The sequence below is a fragment of the Cucumis sativus genome, chromosome 1 (assembly GCF_000004075.3).
Source record: "Cucumis sativus cultivar 9930 chromosome 1, Cucumber_9930_V3, whole genome shotgun sequence".
Lineage (NCBI taxonomy): Eukaryota > Viridiplantae > Streptophyta > Magnoliopsida > Cucurbitales > Cucurbitaceae > Cucumis > Cucumis sativus.
The window spans coordinates 2,319,743-2,344,904 of NC_026655.2; the positions used below are offsets into that span (position 1 = coordinate 2,319,743).

At 30.8% G+C, this 25,162-nt stretch overlaps 5 protein-coding genes and 1 non-coding gene across 6 annotated transcripts; 3 read left to right on the plus strand and 3 right to left on the minus strand.

Moving 5' to 3' along the window:
• Positions 1 to 4,832: 4,832 nt before the first annotated feature.
• LOC101218287 (protein ASPARTIC PROTEASE IN GUARD CELL 1) lies at positions 4,833 to 6,597 on the plus strand. The gene has a single exon (XM_004138189.3). The coding sequence runs from the start codon at positions 4,852 to 4,854 to the stop codon at positions 6,421 to 6,423; it is 1,572 nt and encodes a 523-aa protein (XP_004138237.3). The 5' UTR covers positions 4,833 to 4,851; the 3' UTR covers positions 6,424 to 6,597.
• Positions 6,598 to 8,612: 2,015 nt separating this feature from the next.
• Positions 8,613 to 10,305, plus strand: LOC101218526 (protein ASPARTIC PROTEASE IN GUARD CELL 1). Its single transcript, XM_004138190.3, has one exon. It carries the CDS (start codon positions 8,653 to 8,655, stop codon positions 10,114 to 10,116), a length of 1,464 nt encoding a protein of 487 aa, XP_004138238.1. The 5' UTR covers positions 8,613 to 8,652; the 3' UTR covers positions 10,117 to 10,305.
• A 1,068-nt stretch (positions 10,306 to 11,373) lies between these two features.
• Positions 11,374 to 11,445, minus strand: TRNAD-GUC. Its single transcript has one exon. It is a non-coding gene; the product is annotated as a tRNA-Asp (tRNA).
• Positions 11,446 to 12,183: 738 nt separating this feature from the next.
• LOC101218761 (aluminum-activated malate transporter 9) lies at positions 12,184 to 15,486 on the minus strand. Its single transcript, XM_004138191.3, has 6 exons — positions 14,804 to 15,486; positions 14,186 to 14,323; positions 13,784 to 14,053; positions 13,539 to 13,675; positions 13,265 to 13,411; positions 12,184 to 13,074 (listed from the first exon to the last, which is right to left on the minus strand). Exons 1-6 carry the CDS (start codon positions 15,165 to 15,167, stop codon positions 12,391 to 12,393), a joined length of 1,740 nt encoding a protein of 579 aa, XP_004138239.1. The 5' UTR covers positions 15,168 to 15,486; the 3' UTR covers positions 12,184 to 12,390.
• Positions 15,487 to 18,785: 3,299 nt separating this feature from the next.
• LOC101203136 (protein YLS3) lies at positions 18,786 to 20,006 on the plus strand. The gene is made up of 3 exons (XM_004138294.3): positions 18,786 to 19,415; positions 19,531 to 19,617; positions 19,723 to 20,006. Exons 1-3 carry the CDS (start codon positions 18,956 to 18,958, stop codon positions 19,869 to 19,871), a joined length of 696 nt encoding a protein of 231 aa, XP_004138342.2. The 5' UTR covers positions 18,786 to 18,955; the 3' UTR covers positions 19,872 to 20,006.
• A 107-nt stretch (positions 20,007 to 20,113) lies between these two features.
• On the minus strand, positions 20,114 to 21,323 carry LOC101218989. The gene is made up of 2 exons (XM_004138192.3): positions 20,806 to 21,323; positions 20,114 to 20,501 (listed from the first exon to the last, which is right to left on the minus strand). The coding sequence occupies exons 1-2, from the start codon at positions 21,232 to 21,234 to the stop codon at positions 20,331 to 20,333; spliced, it is 600 nt and encodes a 199-aa protein (XP_004138240.1). The 5' UTR covers positions 21,235 to 21,323; the 3' UTR covers positions 20,114 to 20,330.
• Between the last annotated feature and the right edge of the window lie 3,839 nt (positions 21,324 to 25,162).

Sequence of the window (25,162 nt, forward strand, 5' to 3'; positions counted from 1 at the left end):
TTTTCTCATCTTGTTGTGTTTATTGGCAAAGATCCAATCAACCCTACATGTTATATTTATTCATTTAAGTATCTCTTTTCTATACTTTTTAGTTTCCCTCTTTTTTCTACTTGAGATAACTTTATTGTCTATAGAATAATTTATCTCTCAAATGTATGCTTCCAATAAATCAAAAATCACAAAATAAAAATACAAAATATTAGTTCTTTAATAACCTTTTCAATCATATCAAATCATTTTAAAATAAACTAGGTTTACAATTAGATCATTTAAAAATTTTAAAATTGTACTCGAACACGATATCGATCATTATTATCATTACAAATTAAAGTAAAACTACACTTTCAACTTAAAGACACCAAAAAAGATATGGATTAGTTAGAAAAGGGAGAAGTAGATTAATCCTTCACGCCAGAGTGCTATTTTTAGGGGTTTTTTTTTTTTTTTTTTGCCCTTTTTCTTTTAGATGGCCACTAAGGAAAAAAGAAAAGTAATAAAGTAGGTTAAGGTTGTTCTTTCTTTTTTCGATAATTGATAGATGTGAAAAATTGAATCTTTAACCTTCGTAGTCTAAAAATTTATGTTAATTTAACTACACATACTTTTAATCACATGAATAATCGAAAGAAAACAAATGTAATGTGTGTTGTATTTAGAATAATTATTAATTCATTATTCATGTTGAAAGACAAATCTAAAGTTAAAGATGAATTTATAAATAAAGCAGTATATTATTAAATATATGATGTGGAATGTTTAATAAAACTAAAAAAAAGTGTTTTTCTTTAGCGTTGTGATTTCATTAGTTGTTTGTTATTAAGTATCATTTAATAAATTGTCAAATGTTGAATGGAAGGAATATGTACTCGACATTTGGAGTACTATATATAAAGTTTTTTAACAAAAACAAAAAAGGTTAGAAAAACGCTCAAACTAACCAAATGGTTGTTCGATCGATTTAGCCGTTTTTAAATGAAGAAAATGAATTATTTTCAATTGGTTTCAAATTTGTTTAGACTAAAACGAAAATTGGTTCGAATAATTATGTTTCGATTCATGTTTATTTCTTACATAACTGATAAGATCAATTACATTTCAATACTCTTATGTCTTGACCAAACCAAATCACTTGCACTCTTTTGTATATATTAGTTGAAGTCCTTAATTGAACAACAATCATTAAAATGTAATAATGAAAAGAAAAAAAAAATGTTGTAAAAATGAGACCATAAAAACTAGAGAAAAAATATTAAAATAAACATTAAATTAAGAAAGTATAAAATTCTCCAAAAATTACACTTTCTTCAATTTATTCGAAAATTTTACAACGCATGTGTCTTACAAAAATCCACCAAATGTCACCATTTGTAAATAATTTGACAAACATGAGTTGAATTATATGATCACTAATAGTTAGCATCTTCAATATATATAACAATATAGATGAAAAAAGAGTGACATATGAGATATGACATCGTAATATTTATAATAAAAGTAACTTTCTTCCACTATAGTTATTGACTAATGACAAAGGGAGTATCCATCCAATTGATTTAACCTATACTTTATTTTATATAAACATGTACGTCTCTCATATTGATTTAATATAATGTGAACATATATATATGTTGATTTAATATATAGTGTGAACATATATGTTTTGTTGCTTTAATGATTTAACATGGAATGAATCTTATCGTTTAATTGTTATTCTTTTATATTATATTAAAATCCACTTGCGAATGTTTACATCAATTTTTTTAAAAGTTAATTTAAATTACTCATACTATTTTAGTATTTTATAGTGTTAGGGAAAAAAAGCAAAATTAAAATCTTGATTTTTATTCAATTTTAAGAAAATGGGCAGTTCTAATAATTACTCCTTGTAAAAAAAGTTATTTTTATTTTTAAACTTTGACTAAGAAGTTAGCCTTAATTTTTTTTTTAAGAAAAAGAGAAAACAAAAATTATTAAATATTTTTTTGGGGTAATGCAAGCTATTGAATATTGATGAAAAAATTATATTATACTCCAAACAAAGGTTCGAATTCCCATTATTTTTATTAATAAATAAAGAGTCAATTTATTGATGAGACCATAACAAAATAAATTAAAATATTTACCACTTATAACAAAATATTTTTGTTATTGTATAAAATCTAAATTTTTACTATATATATATTATAAATATTTTGTCAAATTTATTATTTTTTACCCTTTTTTATTTATTTAATAATATTATGTTATTTTTATACTATTTAACAGAAATTTCTTACGAAATTACATATCTAAATTTTATTGATTTTTTCCTAATTTAAACTCTTCTAAACACTCACTTAGAAAATTGTTTAAATTTAAAATTTTCTTTGCTTCCAATTAAATAAAAAAAACTTCAACTAAATAGTTAATTTTACTTTTTTAGAATTTAAATATAAGCTTTTAAAACTTTCTAATCAAACCAAAATAAAATTGGCTATAAAATTATCTACATTGATGTGTGTATTTATATAGTTCAATTTTTTTAAAAAAATATTATATACACATAACAACAAAAGTAAACGAGGAAAAAGATAAGATAAAATTATCTAAAGATGGATTATTATTAGTAACATTGGAGCCTATATTTCATAAAATAAATTAATAGTAAATATATTATTAGAGAATTTGGAATGTAAATTATTTTAATTTAAATTATAATAATACGTATTTAAAGGATAAATTATTTAATTTAAAAATATTATAAAATTTTAATGTGATATGATTATTAGTATAATATGTTTGTAATCTAAAGAAATATTGTTGTGAAAGAGCCAAAACCCTATCCTTCTCCCCTCCAATCAAGGCCACATTTCCTTACCTTGAAATTTCCACCCTTTCACACATACTTTTGTTTGTTTCATTGCTATCCAAACAAATTTTGACAAATACTTTTCAATAATTCCTAATTTTTCTTCCATTCATTCTGTACTATAATATACTTCTGTTTCATTCCCTATGAATCCATTTTAACTCGACTTTCAAATAGTGTATATATGTAATAGTACATTAGTAGATCTTTACGGTTTGAATCTAATTTCTATAAGTTCTTCACAAAGTTTGAATATGTATACTTTTTAGTATTTAAACTTTGAGTTTCATTTCAAATTAGCACGTATGTTTGAATTTTAGTATTTAAACGTTGTTATAGGGTCAAATAAATAAAATAAATAATTATATGAGATAAATATATTCAAATTAGTGTATTTTCTTTTTAGAATTTTTTTTATTAAGATTGTGGTGTGGGTGCATGAATCCAACTTCAATGAACATATTTATTAATTACCTAGAGGTTGTCGTCAATTTCATACACAAACGAGATTACCAATAATAGTGTGTATCTAAGAGGGGATTACATTGAAACTTTGTTAATACAACTTTAATGCTCACTAATTGCCGTATCAAATATAATTATAATAGTTATAAATCTTATAAAACCATTAATTAATTCGAAATTTTAAAGTTTGTATGTTGATTTTTTTTTTAATATTGTATACTATTTCAAGTTAGTTCAGTTAAATGTTTGGATAAAACTATTTCATTTCAAAAGTTTTAATTTTTCAATTTCACTCAAAATTTAATATGAGATTTGAATATGAATATAAAAAAAATAATTGAGATCAACTAATCACACCATGAATTTATATTTTTTTATTACCATGAATTTATATTTTTTTATTTTTGAAAATAGTTGAGTTCAAAATTGTGGTTTTTTCAAAGTAAATTTTTTTGACAAACTATTTCAACTCCGTAAAACCAAATAATTAAAAGATAAATTTTTTTTTGAAGTGTAAATATTTTGTTCAATGTTTTATTTTTTACCATTTCTCTTAAAAATATTAGAATATGTCCAATTTTAATTACAAAGTCAATGCTAGATTTATAGGCATAAAAAATGTATACAAAGAAAATTGTTTTTCTTTCTTTTTGAACTTTCTTGTAAATGAGTTTAAAATTTAAACATTTACATGTTTGTTTAGGTCTTTCTATATATATATATATAATTTGATTTAAAAATTTATTTTCTCAAAATTTGGTTCTAAGTGTTTTCTTTAAAATAGTTTATTTTTTAATCTTATTTTTAAAAATGCATTTTGAAAAGTTATCAAATACCTCAATTTTTTTAAAATATAATTTAAACACTTTAAATGCAATCTAAACACATCCTTAACATCTATTAATTAATTAACATAATTATTAAATATTAAAATTTAAACTTAATTTTATGGATGATGAAAAATATATAGTTAAACTTATACGTCATGAGATATTTTTCTTTCTCCCATTGGAGTTGGCAATAGTATTTGTATGTTATTGGGATGTTACTTAATTATAATTATTAAAAAATTATTTAATAGTATTATTTGAGTATTTAGAATTTAAAATTGAAAAGTATAGGAAATAAATGGAAACAAAACTTAAATGAAGAATAAAAGTAAAATGGTGGGTTTATTAAAAATAAACACAAAATAGAAAAATAAAAAAAAAATGTAAACATAAAATTTATGAGCAAATTACCAAAACTACTAAAATCACTTAGGAATCAAACTTAACTTATTTGAACTACAAACATTTGATCTTTAATTTTAGACTTGTTGGTTGTCTTTTTGTTTTGTTTTTGTATTTTTGGATGAAGGTTTTATGGATGGTATAATTGCAACCCATCTCATATTTTAAAGGTTTTCTTTATTTTCAATTTGACCATTTGATTTGATTTTTTTATTTATTATTTGGAAACTAGCCGTAGTACAATAATTAATAAATACGATAAGAATAAGGTTTAGCAATTTACAAAACCGAAGGAACAAGAAGGCAATGAACAAAGTCCATACTCCCATCAAACATCTCTCTATAAAAACCCCAAAATCCCATCACTTCCTTCTTCATAAATTCCCTTTATATCTTCATTGTAACATCATGAACACTTCACTTTCCTATGCTTTTCTCTTCCTAACATTCTTCACTTTCCTTCACTTCCCATCAATTCTCTCTCGCAAACTAACGACACAATCTCCTTATTCCACTAATACCTTTGATGTCTCGGCCTCCATTAACCAAGCCTTAAATGCCCTTTCCATCAAACCCAAACCCTTTCAAACCACTCACTCTAATTACCATTCAAGTTCACCTCTATCTCTCTCACTCCACCCTAGATTGACCGTTCATAACCCTTCTTACGAGGACTATGGTAGTCTTGTTAGGGCCCGACTCGCTCGTGGTGCCGCCCGAGCTCAATCCCTTAATAGAAAGCTTGAGCTCTCTTTAAAAGGGGGTAAACAATTTGGTAGAAGAATTAATGGATCTGATTCTACAAATTCACTTACTGCTCCCGTTACTTCAGGGGCGAGTCAAGGAGCTGGCGAATATTTTGCTCGGATTGGAGTCGGTCAACCTGTGCAATCGTATTTTTTTGTGCCTGATACTGGAAGTGATGTTTCGTGGCTACAATGTCAACCATGTGATGGTGAGAATGGTTGTTATAAACAAATTGGCCCGATATTTGACCCGAAATCGTCGTCTTCTTATAGTCCGCTGTCTTGCGATTCGGAACAATGTCATTTGTTGGATGAAGCTGCTTGTGATGCCAATTCATGTATCTACGAAGTTGAATATGGTGATGGATCATTCACAGTCGGTGAACTTGCCACCGAAACGTTCTCATTTCGACATTCTAATTCCATTCCTAATCTCCCGATTGGTTGTGGTCATGACAACGAAGGCCTCTTTGTTGGGGCTGCTGGTTTAATTGGCCTCGGTGGTGGGGCAATTTCCCTTTCTTCTCAATTAGAAGCGACGTCATTTTCATATTGTCTGGTCGACCTAGACTCAGAATCATCCTCCACTCTTGACTTCAACGCAGACCAACCAAGCGACTCACTCACCTCCCCACTTGTGAAAAATGATCGATTCCCCACGTTTCGGTACGTGAAAGTAATTGGGATGAGCGTCGGTGGGAAGCCTTTACCGATTTCCTCGTCAAGCTTTGAAATCGATGAATCAGGATCAGGGGGAATAATCGTGGATTCTGGGACGACTATAACTGAAATACCAAGTGATGTGTATGACGTGTTAAGAGACGCGTTCGTGGGGCTAACAAAGAACCTCCCACCAGCACCAGGGGTATCACCGTTTGATACTTGTTATGACTTATCAAGTCAATCGAATGTGGAGGTGCCAACCATAGCATTTATTTTACCAGGGGAAAACTCGCTACAACTACCAGCAAAAAATTGTTTGTTCCAAGTGGACTCAGCTGGAACTTTCTGCTTGGCGTTTCTTCCATCAACATTTCCACTTTCTATTATTGGGAACGTCCAACAACAAGGAATACGTGTCAGCTATGACTTGGCCAACTCTCTCGTCGGATTCTCGACTGATAAATGTTAAAACTCAACCGACATGTGAGTGGGATTATAGTTGTTTAATTTGGGTTCATTACATTATTCTAAGCAAATAAAATACTATAACTTATCATAGTACATTGTATAAAAAAAGTTTATTATATTTAATAGTGTGTTGAATTAATTAATCAAATAATGTGAATGTATTTCTTTCATATGATTGATATTGTTTGTCGACTAATTACTCAACCAATTACGAAAACAATGGTACAAATGTTTTCTATTCATAAAATTTAAAATAGAGAGGTGACGAACCAAAAGTCTCAATCTAGTAATTGAAACACTAAAACACAAAACAAACCCACATAATCGTTTTCTTCTAAATTTTAAGCTAAAAAACAAATAGACTAACTATACTCTTAACGACCTCAATGTAAATTAAACCATCGTTTTTATCAAATAACAACTTTAAAATTATGTTAAATTTGCAATTGCAAAGACTGCTTTGTTTTCTTCTCAAGAAAGGTGACAAAAATTAACAATGCTCTAATATATATATATATATTATCAATGAAATAAACTCAAATTTTAATGTTAAGAAAAGCTTGATGACCTACAAAATGTGCTTCAAATTAATTCACATCTCTAGTCGAATATTGGATGTTGACCACTCCGACTCAATTATTGTTCTCATCCCATGGTTTACTTAATTATAATCTCTTTTATATTGTTAATTATTGATATAATCCTCCATGGGTTGCTGTTTGCCAAAATAGTAACAATAAATGTCTATTTTATGACAATAATGAACTCTAAATAGATTGTGACATGAATTATTGCACATTATTATAATCCAAAACATCATTATAATTTACTTAAAATAATTTGCACATGAGGGGTAGATTATTTTACTTTCAATTATAAATAGTATATGTTTGACACGTAAACTATTTTAATTTTAGAAAAAAATAGTAAACAATACTATAGCAAAGAATAAAAAATAATGAATATAAAATCGTAAAAATGTTGCAAATAGTAAATATTGTAGTAAATAGAGGATTTTGTGTCCTCAAATTTTCTTTTTTCTTAAGTTATGGAAAATAGTAATGATAACGTTAGTACTATTATGAACAATAACATTTTTCTTTAAAAAAACATATTATATGATAAAATAGCAAAGATGATTTTACAATTTTTATTAAACTTTTAATTCAATGGTCACAATCAAATGTAATAAGAAGTCAAATAATAATAGTTTTGAGTGAATGCAAAGTGTATATGTTTGTATTATCAATTAAGAATGAATTATTAGGCCGGAATGGAGGGGGTGAAAATTAATTAAATATATATATATATGGTCTATGAATAAATATAAAATAGTTGATAATTTAATTATATGAAATACCAATTGAATTTTCAAAGTAAATGAGTGTTTGATTGGAAGAAATATTATCAATTATGGGTGCAAAATTATATTATTAGCAACATGGCAAAGGACCCACAAAGAAAAAGGTTAAAGCATTATTTTCTCCCCAAAATTGTTGGATTATTTCGATTGATATTAAAATAAAATAGTTTATGTGTTTTCTTTTAATATAGATTTTATAACTAAACAAATTATTACCTTTTTTAAAAAATTATGATTTTAGTTTATGATACTATTACATAAATATGAAAATGAATATAAGTTTGTTGGGGTGATTTAATAACTTTTAACTAATTAAATAATCATCTGTTTACATTTTAAATTTTCAATTTAATTTAGGGATAAAAAATTGATTTTTTTATATAAATATATTAAAATGGATCAAAATAAATATAAAGATAACAAAACGTTAATAGTCTATCGATGATATCACTAATTGCAACTATCATCATTTATTAACAATACTAATAGATATCTATTATTGATAAAGAATACAATCTTATTATATTAATAAATATTTTTAACCGTTCCATTCAAAATAATTACTCTAAGAATATATTTATTTAGTATTTGGACACAAACCCTACAAACAAGTAGTAAACAAAAACTTAACTTAACTGACACTTAGTTACATTTGAAGATTAAAATATTTCAATTCGAACAAGATAATAGGCAGTAAAAAAGAATAATTATGATAAAGAATAAAGTTTGGAAGATGGGCATGAACATCAAAAGTCAAATCAATCTTTAGAAAATCAATAATGTTTTCACATATCATTTTCTATAAAAACCAACCAATGTCTTCACTTCCATCTTCATCCAATAATTCATTATCTTTTCATTCCCAACATGAACACTTCACTTTCCTCTGTTTTTCTCTTCCTAACAATCTTCACTTCCCTTCAATTCCCTTCAATTCTCTCTCGCAAGTTAACACCATCTTCCTATTCCACTTCCATCTTCGATGTCTCTGCCTCCACAAACCAAGCCCTAGATGCCCTCTCCATTAAACCCAAACCTCTTCAAAATCATTCTCACCTTCCAAATTCCCCTTTCTCTCTGCCATTGTACCCTAGATTGGCCCTTCATAACCCTTCTTACAAGGACTACAATACCCTTGTTAGGGCCCGACTCACTCGTGATGCCGCTCGAGTTCAATTCCTTAACCGAAATCTTGAGCGCTCTTTAAATGGGGGTACTCATTTTGGTGAAAGTATTAATGAATCTCTAATTGGAGATTCAATTACTGCTCCGGTTGTTTCGGGGCAAAGTAAAGGGAGTGGTGCTGAGTATTTAGCTCAGATTGGGGTTGGTCAGCCTGTGAAGTTGTTTTATTTGGTGCCTGATACTGGTAGCGATGTCACGTGGCTTCAATGTCAACCTTGTGCTAGTGAGAATACTTGTTATAAACAATTTGACCCTATTTTCGATCCGAAATCATCGTCTTCATACAGTCCTCTGTCTTGCAATTCTCAACAATGTAAGTTGCTAGATAAAGCCAATTGCAATTCCGACACATGCATATACCAAGTCCACTACGGTGATGGATCATTCACAACTGGTGAACTCGCTACCGAAACACTATCGTTTGGAAATTCAAATTCTATTCCTAATCTCCCAATTGGTTGTGGGCATGACAATGAAGGCTTGTTTGCTGGTGGAGCTGGTTTAATAGGCCTCGGTGGTGGGGCCATTTCCCTTTCTTCCCAATTAAAAGCGTCATCATTTTCATATTGCCTCGTCAACTTAGATTCAGACTCATCCTCCACTCTTGAGTTTAACTCAAACATGCCCAGTGACTCGTTGACCTCTCCGCTCGTGAAAAACGATCGATTTCACTCGTATAGGTACGTCAAAGTCGTTGGAATAAGTGTTGGGGGAAAAACTCTACCAATTTCACCGACAAGATTTGAAATTGATGAATCGGGATTGGGAGGAATAATCGTTGATTCTGGTACAATTATATCTCGACTACCGAGTGATGTCTATGAATCATTAAGAGAGGCATTTGTGAAGCTGACGAGTAGCCTATCACCGGCACCAGGGATATCAGTGTTCGATACATGTTATAACTTTTCAGGTCAATCGAATGTGGAGGTCCCAACAATAGCATTTGTGTTGTCGGAAGGAACCTCGCTACGACTACCTGCAAGAAATTACTTAATTATGTTGGACACAGCAGGAACTTATTGTTTGGCGTTTATTAAAACGAAATCTTCACTTTCTATAATTGGTAGCTTCCAACAACAAGGAATACGTGTTAGTTATGACTTGACAAACTCCCTCGTTGGATTCTCAACTAATAAATGTTAGTACCATAAACTTATAATAACTCATGTAACACCACGTGGGATTAGAATTTGGCTTTAATCACATTGTTCTAAGTCAATAAAATATTGTTGTTTATCATACACATGGGCTTTGCCTATGAAAGTCTTAATTTAGTAGTGTGTTGAACTAAGCAAAAATAAAACAAAAACAAAAAAAGTTTCTTTCTTCGTATTGTTATCGTTCCTAAGAAACAAATTATAGAGAAGTTTTATATTCCTAAGAAATGTGAATGTAGAAAGTTTTTGTTAATGGATTTGTAATTCTCTCTTAATAACAACAAGATTGCAAAGTTCACATCCTTTGGTATTTTCCATACTTTGTTTTGGTTTATTATTTTCACAATATATGTGGGAACAAATAAACATCTAATCTCTTTTACATTGAATGGGTCAGGGCTTTGTTGTTTGGACGACTTTGAAAAAGACGAGTTAGGACTCAAGTCAACAAGCATACCCCACAAACTCTGCTCATTGATTCTTATAATTTCTCTTTTGTTTGATTCACTCATTCCTTTAGCTGTTTTCCATTTCAAAACTTCAAAATTATGGAATGACGTAATTGATACCTTTACGTAGGGTGTGGAGTTTACTATTCGAATTAAATTGCTTCTTCTTCTGTATAAAATTTAACTACAAAACAAAAACTGTTGAATGAAACGTTGGGGGCTTAGGGCCTCCCCATGTGGCCGCCGGCAGCGTGATTATGGGAAACTTCTGGGTGATTTTCGTTTATTATTTTCCTTCTTCATCGTTTTCTCCATTTATGGATTCACAACACCCAAATTTTTATATATAATTATTTTTATCTTTTATGCTTCTTTTCTTCTTCTTTTTCTTTTTAAAAAAAACCAAAAAAATTATATATAATATTTTAAATTACTATGAATTTCTTTTTAAGTGAAGTTTTGGGTTCTTTTTATTTACAAATGTATTGTTTCTATTGAGTTTTAAGTTTGGTTTTGATCCAATTCATACACACTAATTAATTTAATAGAAATAGAAATAAATGTAAAAGTGAAAAAACAATGAATTTAAGTATCAAATAAAAACTAAACTAAAAAACTTAGGAGTAAAAATTTAATTATAAAATCTAAATTATAAACTGAAAAGAACCAAAGAGGCATTTTCTAAGAAACAATTCAGTGACTCTTTTTTTAATTATCTTTTTCGCTCTTTTTAGAATATGCAATTAATACGTTTACTAAAGTAATAGAAAAAGGTAAGAAAAAAGAAATATATTCGCCGTTGCCGGGGATCGAACCCGGGTCACCCGCGTGACAGGCGGGAATACTTACCACTATACTACAACGACTTCTTGTTTAATCAACAAATATAATCCAATAAATCTAATATTTTACTAAGCTAATTTTGTTGTTATATATAATTCTTTTATGAAAGTAATGAGCCCCCCATTCTTATAAAGAGATAGTATTTGTTAATTACAATTAAATTATTATGCAACTTTTTTGTTTTTTATATGTTGTTTTTTCAGCATAACAACAGTGTGAATCACTGTTGAGCTAAAATCACTTTGGCAATTTATTATATTGTTAAAAGATACATTATACGAGATATATATTAAAATGAAATCTTTCTTTTTTTCAAATTTTTTTAAAATTTATATTATATTTTGATAGAATTCAAAATTGGATTAGAATCAGAAAGATATCATTTTAATTTATTCTTATATTAATGTTCCAGAAATATGAAAAAATTAAAAATAGACATAAAAAAACCTAATCCTATTCATAGTATGACACTTTTTTTTCGTTATTCCTACTTCGATTAACCATCATGATAAGGAGATACAAAAACCAATATTCGAGATACTAGTTGAGTTATAAAGTCAAGAGTTATTATGTAGAAGTTAGGAAGTCTATGTTCGAAGTAAAGATTTGCAAGATGAAGTTCTTCGATAAATTTACAAGTTGTCAAGTTCTTGACCGTATTGCTCTTAATTTTCAAGCTTGTATTTTCTAGAACTTTCTTTGTTTCAGTCCTTTAGCAGCATAAGACTACGATGAAGACAATAGCTGACCCCAAAAGTATATAGGTAGAAAAATGGTAAGATTTCATTAATGGCATCATCATCATGACTATTTGTATTGATATTTTACATTTACATCTATTTTCCCAATGGCTCCAAGTGCCTCCAAGTGCATATTAAACTTTCTACTCTCTATAACATATAATGAGATTAGTATGTAGCTAAGCTAACTCATCAGCAGCATTCATCCTCTCAAACATCTTTGGCTGACTATACCTTAAAGCAGTGGCAAAACCTTCTCCAACACCCTGGAGTTTTCAATGTTTCCCATTCCATAGTGTCGCTAAACTTCGCTTTCTCGCTCAACTCATCAAATGAGTCGACGAGGTTTTGCAGCCTTGCTACAAATTCAATCAAGAGAGAAGTAAACGTAGCTAACGACAATGCGCTTGCATTTTCGTATGTTTTCGATTCTTCTTCATGTATTACTCCGTTTTGTTTGACTGATACCTGTGCAGGCCATGATCCTAGTTTCTTGAACATTTTTGAGGGGGGGAGTGGAGTGGACGTTATAGAGTTTATGTCTGATGACGCAGAGTCATCCCAGCTTTTCAGGATTGGTAAGGTCCTAAGATCAAGCACAGCTTCACTGAGTGATCTGTATTCACGAAACCTTATTTCTTCATCGTCCAAGTTGAGTAGTTCTTGGGGTTGTCCTACGTCCTCGGGACGATTGCCAATTTCCCAGCTCTCTGAATTGACTAGAAGGTAGGATTTTGCGTCTATCTTCTTTTGCAACTCTTCTGCAGCATCATGTACCTCAGAGAGTATGGATGCCGAATCTAATTTCTCCATTTTCTTCAACTTGTTCCCAAGCTCGCGCAGGACTTTAGCACCTTCGTAACCTACCCTCCGAAGCTCACTACCAAATACCTGTCGTCTTTCAGCTGAAGCCTAGACATTCAAATATATTCATTAAAAGTAAGACTAAAACAATATGCAACAGTGGACAATATAAATGAATGGAAGCTCAAAAGATTACGTATCCAATGAATTGATGCATATTTTATGCAAAATGTCAAACAAATATATATTGATCATGACTCGATGCAAATGTGAAGTTCGAGCATGAAGAACAAAGTACCTGTATTTCTGATAGTATACATCCATGTAATGCCATTATAGCAAAGGCACAATGCCTCAGTGCACCGGCTACTTTAACATAATTTTTCCATGGATATTTAAGCATCCTGTATCGACCGTGTGGCGGTTCCCAGATTGCGAATCCCATCTTCAGACAAGAAAAAGAGAAGATTACAGAGAATAAAAAAGATGGAACGCATTTTTTAGTAATTTGTAATTGTATTTCTTTTCTTGAAGGGGAATAAGGAAAGTCAGCATAATGCTGTAAAACTCACCAGAGTTTCCTCTTGACTCAAAGATTCCATTGCTGACCTATAGCCTTTGTACAATGGATCATCAGATGCTTGGTAGGTGAGGATTTTCGATGGTATTCTCTCGTACTCGACACAATTAAGGTAGCTGTCAACACAACCTAATTGAAGGGAAAGTAGTTGAGCAAAAACGATCAAAATCACAAGTTATTTGGTATCACATTTAAATTTGACTAATGCCAGCATCAAATAGAAAAAAGCTAACCGACCTTCTAAGGATGCAGCCACGCCTCCAAAGTTTTTAACTACTAGATTATGTAGATCTTCACCAGCCCAAATGGGGTAAATGCATATGTTTACAACCAAACACACTCCAGCACCAAGTGCAATGAGTAAGAATCGTGTCACGGCGGTATGGATAAATTCTCTAGTTCTATATCCCGACACCATTATGAAACAATATGTCAACAAGAAGACTCGAAATCCATATTCGTAAGGCTTCATTGTGGGATACAATTTAGCATAAGTAGCAAAGAATCCTGCCAAAACATCATAAACCCACCAAATCAGAGATTCTTTATATAAAATAAACTGAAGGGATGGGTCAGAAAAGACATTCTGTCAACTTCAAAATCATTAAATCAATGATTAGAAAGAAAAAGAAAACAGACCCATGATAAAGATACTGGTAACAACCACAACCTCTTCCCATTGTCCTGCAAGAACTGATAACTCTGCCATTCCCAATGCAAGACCTCCAGCTGAAAGTGTGCCAATTCCACGGTTCAGTCCTTTGCTTAAAGTTGCTCCTGCACACAGAATCATCATTTTGGATCCAATAACCAAACAGATCATGGTGAAAGAACACAGAAGTTCTAGATTTAGAGTACTCAAAAGGCAGAACAACATTAAAATACATAACAGAATGACTATTAAACAAGAATTGACCAAAGATGGGCCCATAAATATAATATCCACAACACTAATTACAACAAAAACCAAAGATTTCAGCTACCCCACTTTGCCAAAAAGACAATCAACGATTAGGTTTGAGGAGCAAGTAAAAATCTAACAGTTCAAAAGGGGCAACAATGGGCCATCCCGATTTAATAAACATTAAATTAGATAAACAGTTATGAGTAAGCTCAAGTTTCTTGGTTTCAGCGTATGATTTAATACATTAATCATTATGGAGTCTAATGAAAGTCAAGTGTAAAACGTAACCCAAGGCCAACCCAGAAGCAAATTCAAAACAGAATTAAGAAACAAAGATGGAAATTCAAGATTACCAATGCTAAACTCAAAGACGACAACAACAGTGAGAATAGCCCAAACAGAGTAGCGGCTGAGCTCTTCAACTGGTTGTTTGAAGAATATCAACAAAGAAATGAGCGTAAGAGCGAGACCCATTTTAGCAGAGAAAACGATCTTTCTAGGGTCAGAAACACCCATCTGCCAAGCTTTGTAAAGAACATCCTGAACGGAGTTCCATATATAAGAAAATCTATGAGAAACGGAGGAACAACAGGAAGGATTCTCATGAATGGTTTGAATGGCGTTGAAACCCAGGTCGGGAAATTCCTTGGCCGTCGAAAGAAGCCTCTCCCTCCTCTCGGCAAAACTGTGTTTGAAGGAACCGTATTTGGGCACCATGGCTTTGGTTGTGAATCGAATCAAAACTGTTGAACAAAGAAACACAGACCCTTTCAATGGCGAAAACAAACAAAAACCGATGAGATAGATGAGAATTTAGAGAATTTTTTCAAAGTGATTCCCAGATAAAAAGGAGAAAAAATGAGTTGAAATTGGCGCAAGTTTAATAGTGGTGGACTGAACTCAGCCAAATTATTGTTCAACAATTCCTCGCATTTATCAAATGTATTTGTGAAGCCTTCATCTTTCTATTATTATTATCATCATCAATACTAATAATAATTACTTTTTCTTTTCCCTTTCCCTAATTTGCTAACACCAAATTTAATATATTTACTTTTACAACCATAAGCTAAACTTATAATTTATTATAACTAGATACCAAATTATTGATTTTAATTATCTTTGGAAACCTAACTAAGTGTTCAAAAAGAAAAATAGAAAACTAATTAGTTAAGCTTGTGAAAAATTAATAGATTAATTAAAGGTTTCATGGTGGGTTTTAGTTGTGAGTATGTGTTCACTGTTTAGTGTTAGGAAGTGGAAATTGGAATGGGCAAAATGTGATGATGAGAGGAGAGATTTTGAATTTGATTGGTGGGAGGAAAAGGAGGGACCCATGTGATTTTGAGGCATCCCACCTGTCATTATCCACGTCGACATTCATTCCAAATTCCCTCAACGCTTTTCTTTTTTGTGTATCAAATTATTATTTCTTTATATATAAATAAACATTATATAATTGTTCATGAATTTGTCCACTAAAATATAGTTAAGTGATTTAGATAGCTGCACGCTTCTCAAAGATATAATGTAATGTGTATCAATTCTTTTAAATTTGATTTTTATATAATGTAAATAATAGAAAATTTGTGAAAGAATAATAAAATAGTTAGACAAAAATATTTACATGGATTTTTTTTAAAGAGTTTGTTTCTTTACTTTTCTATTTTTTGAAAAACCTTTCTAGGTTATCTAAAAATTAACTCTATAGCTGTTAAAAAATTGATAGCAAACTTGTGAATATTTAGATTAAAGTAAAATGAATGGAGTTAATGATAATTTTACATTTTCACCCTTTTTTTTCTTTTAACTAAAAACATGATGAAGGGCAATGATGGAAGCAATTATGGTTAATTTGGAACACAAGAAGAAAGTTTTTTTTTTTTTTTTTACTTTTTATGTTTCCTTCTAATTTAAAGGAAATAAAAATAGTAAATGAAAGTGATGATAATGTGGATAAGACAAATGATGATAAATAAAAATTTATATTCAATCAACTTTACACCATACCTTTGTGTTCCATCAAAGTATTCCCAATCCCAATCCCAATCCCAATCCCAATCCCAATCTTCTTCTTCAGCTATGTCAATGGCAATATTGTTATTATGACCTTATATATAATCCGACAACCCCGACTAACCAATCGAGAAGGTTAGTATTGATTGGGTTAATCTTTATTTTTAGTTCGGTAATGTTAAATTTTTTATTTTTTTATTTTTTGTTGGATTTAACTTAGGTTACCGCTTTTAAAATTTGAGTCCAACTTGTATTTCTAATATCTATAATATATATATATATATGTATGTATATATAATAAATATTATAATGCATGTATATTATTACGATGTTTGTAATAGATATGTTGGATCTTGTTACCCAGAATTGCTATGAATAAAAAATTATGACCCAAACAAAAAAGTCAGTAACAAATTTAAGTATTTTAAGTTAATAAAAAATTAAACTTAAACAAAAATAAATAAATAATATGATAATTCAATTGAACGAACGTGGGTTGAAGATCATATTTGAGCATTTGGGTTGTCAATTTAACCTATCCAAAACTTTGGGTCGATCCAAAAAATCCCACAAACCAGTACACGTACAGTCCTACTTTATATTGTAGATAGCTCACAACACCTAGTGATATTGGAGGCTTTTAGAGGGTTATCGACTTTTACAATTTTAAAAAATTTGTGAAATTTGTTTTTGACAAGTTGTGATTAAATAATTGAGTGAGATGTAATAAGTGATATTCGTGATAGCAACTAATTTTATGTTTTTTTCTCAGTTTTTTTTTTGTTATATTTGAAATTGCAATATCACATATTTAAAACTCCATGTCTTATATAACTATGGTTGCTATCAAATTTTGATTGATAGAACTATTAATGTAGAGTTCGTCAGTGGTCCACAAATTGGACTTCTTCGACTTTTCTCCCCACAAAATTAATATCTATCTATATAGACTTGAGAACATAGGCTTGAGAAGGCTCGAACTAGTTGGTTTATGTTAATGGTGGTAGAAAAAAAATGCATTGTTTACTTTTCTTTTATCAAGATTAAAATAGTTTTTACCCCAAACAAATGCTATTATGAAGTGGAAAGGAATAGTTGGTGTTGTGGGATTAAGAGAAAGAAGCTTTTGAGCCACTACTTCATTTTATGCCATTTTGGGAGCATGTGGGTCACGTGGCTACCATTTGATAGCAATATCAACTCCAACGTTGGGCCATTCAATCTCAATTCTAATATCTCAATCATATACCTCCAAAATCTACGTTTCTTTTTTTCTTTCTTTCTTTCAATTGCTACAGTTTTGGTATTCACTATCTTTGTTTTAAGCTCCTTTGAGTATATTGTTGTAACAATCCTCTTGCTAGTTGTGATCCTCTGAATATTTTGCTTATTTATGCTCCAGATTTTGAATAATGAATAAGTTCTTGTCTTGCCTACTTGCTACTGCTTCTGATTTTGAGTATTTTGATTGAAGTTTCTCAACTTCTGTGGTGGTGGTGTCCGAATGTTGTTTGTTGTATTTCAATTTCGCTGTGAGATGGAAAGATTATAGTTCTGAGTAACTCTCATATTTAGCTTAATAATATAATCACAGTGATTATTCATGGAGCAGAGCTATTACATCGTTCTAATTGCTTAATTTCATATTAGTAAAAGTATTTTTCTTGCACACATTGTCTCCCAAACGTAAATAACATATTATCAAATTGAATTACTAAACCTTGTGTTTTTTGAATTTATCTCTTTAGTTTATCTCCCTGTTCTTAAAATTGTTTTCGAGTAAGGTGTCAAACATTGTTATTTTTTAAACCGATGGTTAAATTGAAATTGTAATTTACTCATATATCAGATTCAATAACTTTCCATTTGAGTTTAATTGGTTTATAAAGTTAAGAAAATATAGAATAAGTAGAGTCCACAAAACACAATACTCTGCCCCTACTCTTTAGTATTTTTCAATTTTATTGAAAATTTTATTAAGCATATTTTTAAATTCATTTTTAAGTTTTTAACCAAATTAAACATAAACCCAAAATTATTGACTTTAGTATGTTTGAAGTTTAAGAGAAATTGACAAAAATGAAAATTTTGGCAAAACCTTTGCACACTAGTAAAATTGTTTGTGTAAATCATTTTTGGACTTAAGCGATATTTTGTCATTTGTGTAAATATTTTGTGATTTTTTTAATTATTATTACTTAATTTAAGTATGCCATTGACCCATTTTAAATTTCAGGCATATAAACTTGTGTCTTACTTGACATAAAATCAAGGATCCACCACTTGAAAGAAGTGGTATTGATAGCCTTAATTCGATTATGAAGAAAAAGTTGAATCTCACAGTGAGCTTAGAGTTTGGCAAGAAAAAACAAAAACAAAAACTTAGAAAGTTGAAGTTATTTGCCCTTAACTCATGAGTCTTTCACTCCAAGCATGTTTTGCTTTGGCACTCACAAGTATTGGAGAGGGAAGAACAAGAAGTGTGTGGAATGGCACACAGACAGCATGTTTCAACTCACTTAAACAATGAACTTTCCCTCTATTTCTACACTGTAAAAGCTAAAGAAAGCTTTATTGACTTTGCAACCATGGCATCTCTTCCACATCTCCCCCTTCCTCAACAAGCTATCTCATACCTAAGTCTGCTGTTTCTCCTGCACGTTCTACCGATCACCATATCACAAGGTCCAACCATATCAACTCCCACCATAGCTCAATGCACGACGAGTATTCTTCCATTGGCTTCTTGTGCACCTTTTGTGCAAGGTGTAACACCAACACCACCTATGGGATGCTGTGATAACCTGAAACAACTCTACAACGTTGTCCCTAACTGCCTTTGCCTCTTGCTGAATGGCACTAACTTAAGCTCTTTCCCTATCAACACTACTAGAGCCCTCCAGCTGCCTGATATTTGCAGCCTTCAAGTTAACATCTCCACTTGTTCAGGTAAAACTATAATCCTGTCATCCTAAAAGATGTTATATTTTTTCTACTCTCTACTTCTCTCTACAATCTGATCCCACGGTTTGACATTTATAATTCTTTGAACGGTTCTTTGAAGCTCTCCTTGGGCCACCTAGTCCACCCAGTTCTCATGTTCCTCCTAGAGTACACATCAACTCCACAATTAGCAATGCTACGGTTCTAGGTATACTTCAGATATTCATCCAGACGATATAGTTTTTGGTTCAGTTCTACTTCTAATACAGCCTTCGAATATGTAACAATCTGACTCTACTTTTGTAAATTTCAGCTTCTCCAATGACTCAACCAACACCAAAACCTAGCATTGTGGGTTTAGGATTGGGCAAGATCAGTGCTAGTTTCAAATTAAAGGGAGGAATTCAGCTCACAGTAGTGATAACAATAAGCACTTTTCTGTTTCTAGTAGTACTTTATTGAAATAAATTATCATATGATGTATGGGGTTGCTTCAGCAGCTAGCAGTGATGTTCTTCTTTATTAGACTTCTACTAGATTGTTTTAGTTAAATACGCTCTTAACAAAATATAGTTGTTTCTTTAGCATTTTAACGTTTGAACCCGACCAATTTGATCCACTTAGCAGCTAGATATGCCTTATTCCCTAATCTCACTAAAACAGTTAGTCTAAGGACAGCAATCTATGTCTACAGAAGAAAGACCTAAAAGAAAAAAACAACATGTTGATAAGAAAACTAAGACATAAGATCAAAATCTTAACTAGATACAATAGAATAAAGTTGTCATAACATACCTAGAAAAATATGCCATTACAAATTCACATAGTATCCTTTGTTTTCTTTTTCACTTCTTTAACTGCTTGGGAGGATGATAATGTATCCAAGATGTGTAATCTGTTTTTGATATGTAAGCATCAACATCATTCCAAACTTGGAGCCACCTCAGTTGGATTAGATTCAAACACATCTGGGTTTGATGCCTCTGGTTCTAAAATCTCTCTAGTTTGAACTGATTCTTTATATGCAGGTGTCTCCTTGAAATCAGTTGCTCCTTCATTATATGTAGTGACAGCAATTCCACATGCAATAATCTATTATAATGATGAATGAATTAGTGAAGCACTCATTTACAAAAGGACTACCGAACGTAAAATAATTATCCTTTTTAGAAAAAAATTTCAAAAGGAAACACCTGGCTAATGTTAAATATCATAATTCTGTTCTGTTTATGATCAAGAAACAAATAAGAACTTTGAGATTGAAATTCAACATCTACAATTTTGGGTTATGGGTTAATATATTCTCATTTCAAGTTAAGCAACTAGATTGCTGGAATTAAGTAATTAATCTGAATACAACAGAAAACAGAAAACAGAAAAACTAGTGAAATTATACCGCGAAAACGATTCCAAAAGCCCACAAGTACTCTAGGAAGAAGCCAAAGGCATCCCACTGCGGACCCTCCCAGAAATCCGGCTGAAGCCCAGGCAATTGCGGCAAATTCTCATCCACGTCAAACACTACACCGGCATTTTCAACGACGGGACTGCCCATTTCAACCCCGGCCGTCCGATTTCGTTCTTCTTCTTCTTCCTGTTCCTTGATTGTCGTCGAGCTCTTCCGGTTCTTACTGTCGAATCGGCCTGTTCGGAAGGAGGATTTCTTGGCTTGAACGAGATGGAGGGTGCGGGCTTCTTTTGAGGGATGAAAAAGCGCGTTGCGACGGAAAAGGAAATAGTTAGAAGGAGTTCTTGTGAAGGTTCTGTAGAGAATTCCCCCACTGGTGCCGACGGTGGCACCGCCGTTGGTTATGGTCAGAGGCATTTGAGTGGTGGAGAGTGAGCTCTGAGCACTCCGAAAAATGAAAAGAGGATTTTTTTTTCTTCTTTGCTTCGGATAAGGAAGAAGATATGCGATTCACTAAATAATTCTTTTTATTATCATTAATATTATTCCTTCTTATTCTCCTCAGTTTTAATTTTAATATTTTTTATTTAAACAAAAATAACTTACGTTCTAAACACAAACTAGTATAATCGACATAGCTCTCTTACTTTTCGTATCTATTATCTCACATACTATATATTTGAATTCACTTTAATATTATAATTATAAATGATTAAACCAAATATAACAATGTAATTAGACAACTAAATATTGTAATTTAGAGGGAATGAATCTTATTGTATACATAATATATTTATGTATTCATAAAACAACAAATTATTGATACGTCAAACTTAAAATGAAATTTAAGAGTATGTTTGGTTTTGAAAGAGTTTCAAAAGTGTATTTGACTTTGTAGAAGAGCAAGTGTGTTTCAAAATCGAATTGTTATGGGAATGTATTATGATTTAAAGAATGAATTTCCATCTAGATATAATAAGATTCATGCACATGATACAACATCGTATGGTGGGTTCTTAGATAAAATAATAAGATGTCTTTTAACTTTAATATCACTGTCTTAGTTTGTATACATTTTGATCAAGATGAATAGTAGACTAATTTGATAAATTATATTCTATTTATTATTCAATATGTAAGTAAGAATAAGATACATTACTTCACCCATAAACATACAAATCAAACAAGCTCACAATTACTATATATTGTATGATTTATAATCAATAAATATTTCATTTGAATATGTATGATTGGCATTAGCTAGACATAACTAATTAATTATTTATCATCAAACATTCATTCTCTCACTAATTTTTTTTAATGAACGATTGACTTAGATAAATGTTTAATTTTTTTAGTTGTGTTATTCCTACCAAAATTAAACAATAATAATCTAAAATATGAATTAGACAAATAATTTATTAGTATGAGTCCGTGATTTTTTTCTACACTACTCTTCAAATCATTTAGAAGAATACACACTACACATAATACAAAATGAAAATATTATAAGGTTTATAAGATTGGTATCAATTTAGTGTCTAATTTTGTACAAGAACTAAGGAAGAAAAGATAGCCAATTTTATTGAGTTTGATCACTACTTGAACTAATCCATATCCACATATGGACTAAGCAAAACTACTCCAACTTTCCATTTATATGGTGAAGTCACATTCACACCCACAAATTTAAGTATCTCACTAAATAGTTCATGTGATTTTTCTAAACTCTTAAGTTTGTAAGTTCAAACTAACTATGAGTGTACGTAAAATCGATGAATCAACCGACCCATGGAAAACAATATGTGTAATTAATTGATTGTATGCTTTTCTTTCTGTTGTTACTCCTTGTAATTTTGTAATTTCTTGAACAAATTCCACACATTCAATTTTCTTTTCTTTTTTTCCCCAAAGTTTTTAGTTTCTTCATCTTACGAATACAAATACAAATAAAACAAAGTGTGTTCAATTAACTATTATAAACACGGCATCCTCTCCGATCGATACGCCGTCGGCAATTCCGCCGCCACATCCGTATGATCAAACAATCCACCCAACGCCACCACCTCCTCTTCCTCTTCCGTACTCCATTCCTTAATCTCACATCTCAAATTATCAAACCAACAGTAATTCGAAACAATTTCATCCTCGAACCCTAAACCCCCTTTCACACCACCGCTACCCGAAAACTCCGCTTCTTCAATTTCCTCTTTCTCACCAGCAGCAGGCGGAAGCCCTAATTCATCATCCGACGCTTCTAAAAGAAATCCAAGTTCAGGTTGAACAACAGGTACCGTCACCGTCACCGGCACTTCAATTTCCTTCTCGAAGCTTCTAATCACCGAATCAAGATCTTGAATCCCCGCCTCCCGATCTATGGAAGCGTCGGTATCGTCTAGAATCTTCAGCAGGTCTTCCTGAATTGTGTGATGCGAGTGAAACGAATCGGTCGAGTGTGAAACCGGCGCATCGAAGTTGGAGGCAGCCGGATTTTCAAGTCGGAGGAACTTGGAATTGGATCCAATAGAATTGAAGAGGGAGTCGTTGGAATCGTCCCGAAGACGCTTCCTGGAGTCAAGAGAGGGTTCCATTAGAGAAGAAGGAAGAAAGAAGAGCGACGACGGGAGGTTTTAGAGTGTAAGACAGAGCATGGAATGAGAATTGGTGACGGGGAAGTGGAGGAAGCAACATCTGAGCCTTAAATAGTGAATTCGTATGGTTCAAACGCACTTAGGCGCGTACTGATCTTTTATTTTTAAATAATATTTAATAAAAGAAAAATAGCAATAAATAAATAAATCAAATAAAAATTGTATATGATTGGTAAATATGAACTATATAAATTATACATTTATGGCTTCCAATACCCTATATCCATCTATGTACCATCTCCACACACATGTTGATTCCATCCTATTGGTTCTTATTATTTATTATTTTTTTAAAAAAAATTGTTTATTTTTTCACGATGATTCGACGAATGTTCATCTAATACTTCGTCAACACTATTTTGTACAAACTATGAGTATAATAGCTAATTCCTTACCCCAAAATGGGATCTAGTTTTTATAATGATTTAGATCATATACTCTAAATTTTGTAACAGTTTGTTACTGTATTCGTTGACTTGATTCATGATTTTCTTTGCACTAATTCATTCATGATGATTGAAGATCACTTTCTATAACAAAAGTTCGGTAATCTTCTTGATTTGCATTCTCTTTTGAGTTTTTCATGTATTTTTCTCACGGTATAATAGTAATAATAAGGAATGTTTAAGTTACCATTTTTTTTAATTTTATTAAAAGATTTCATAGTCTTCATTTTTTTTAATCATTATCTTCCTTGCTCTAACTATCTTTCTAAAAAAATCAATATTTGAAATGTTATTTTAGACAAACTCATGGTAATTGGAATTTTATCAAATTTGGGAAATTTGATTCAAAATAGAATTAGATAAAAGAAAAATTAGAAAATTTTAAAAGTTGATGCAATGTGAATGGAATTGAAGTTGGGTATAATCAACTTTTTATCCAAAATTAAGTTTCACAAGGCATATATTAAAATTATATTCCAAATCTTAATCAATTTTTGAATGGAAATCTAACCTTCCTATATTTTAATTTATTATAAAAATATAAATTCAAATTCAAATTAAATAATTTTACACGGTGAACACAAATTACTTCCTTCTCAAACAAATAACACTACAAACCTAATAACATATAATTCAACATCCCGAAATTTTTATTTATTTATTTTGGTTAATGAACACTAAGAGTGATCATCAATCGAGCAAAACCAACCTAGTTGATTTATACTTGAGAGAAACCAACAATTAATATCAGCAAGTCAGTTTCAAATAACACAAGATCAGTTTTGATTTGTTTTTTGAAACCTTTTAATCAAACTAACCAACAACTGTGTTAATAAAACCGAGCATCAAGACTTGGTTTAATCGATTTCAACTATTCGAATCAGTTTTTCGGGTGTCGATGCTCATCTCTAATGAATACTTTTAATTTTCTTAATTTTAACCTATGCACTTTCATATCATTTGACTAGTCTCTTCCTTTGACTAAATGATCGCTTTTTTTTTTTAAGTTGAATGACCAAAATGAATCATAATTAAAAGTATAACAACAAAAGTAAACAACGTCAAAGATAAGAAGGGATTTGATAAATGTTGGTTTTTAGAAAAGATTAACCTGAGAACGTTTTAAATTTTTTTCAAAAGTTTACTAACCTAAAGCAATCGATTGCTGACCAACAACATTTACACTCTTTTATGGTTGAAGTTAGTTTTGAGTGTTTACCAAACTGATATCAATCACAGTTTAGTAAA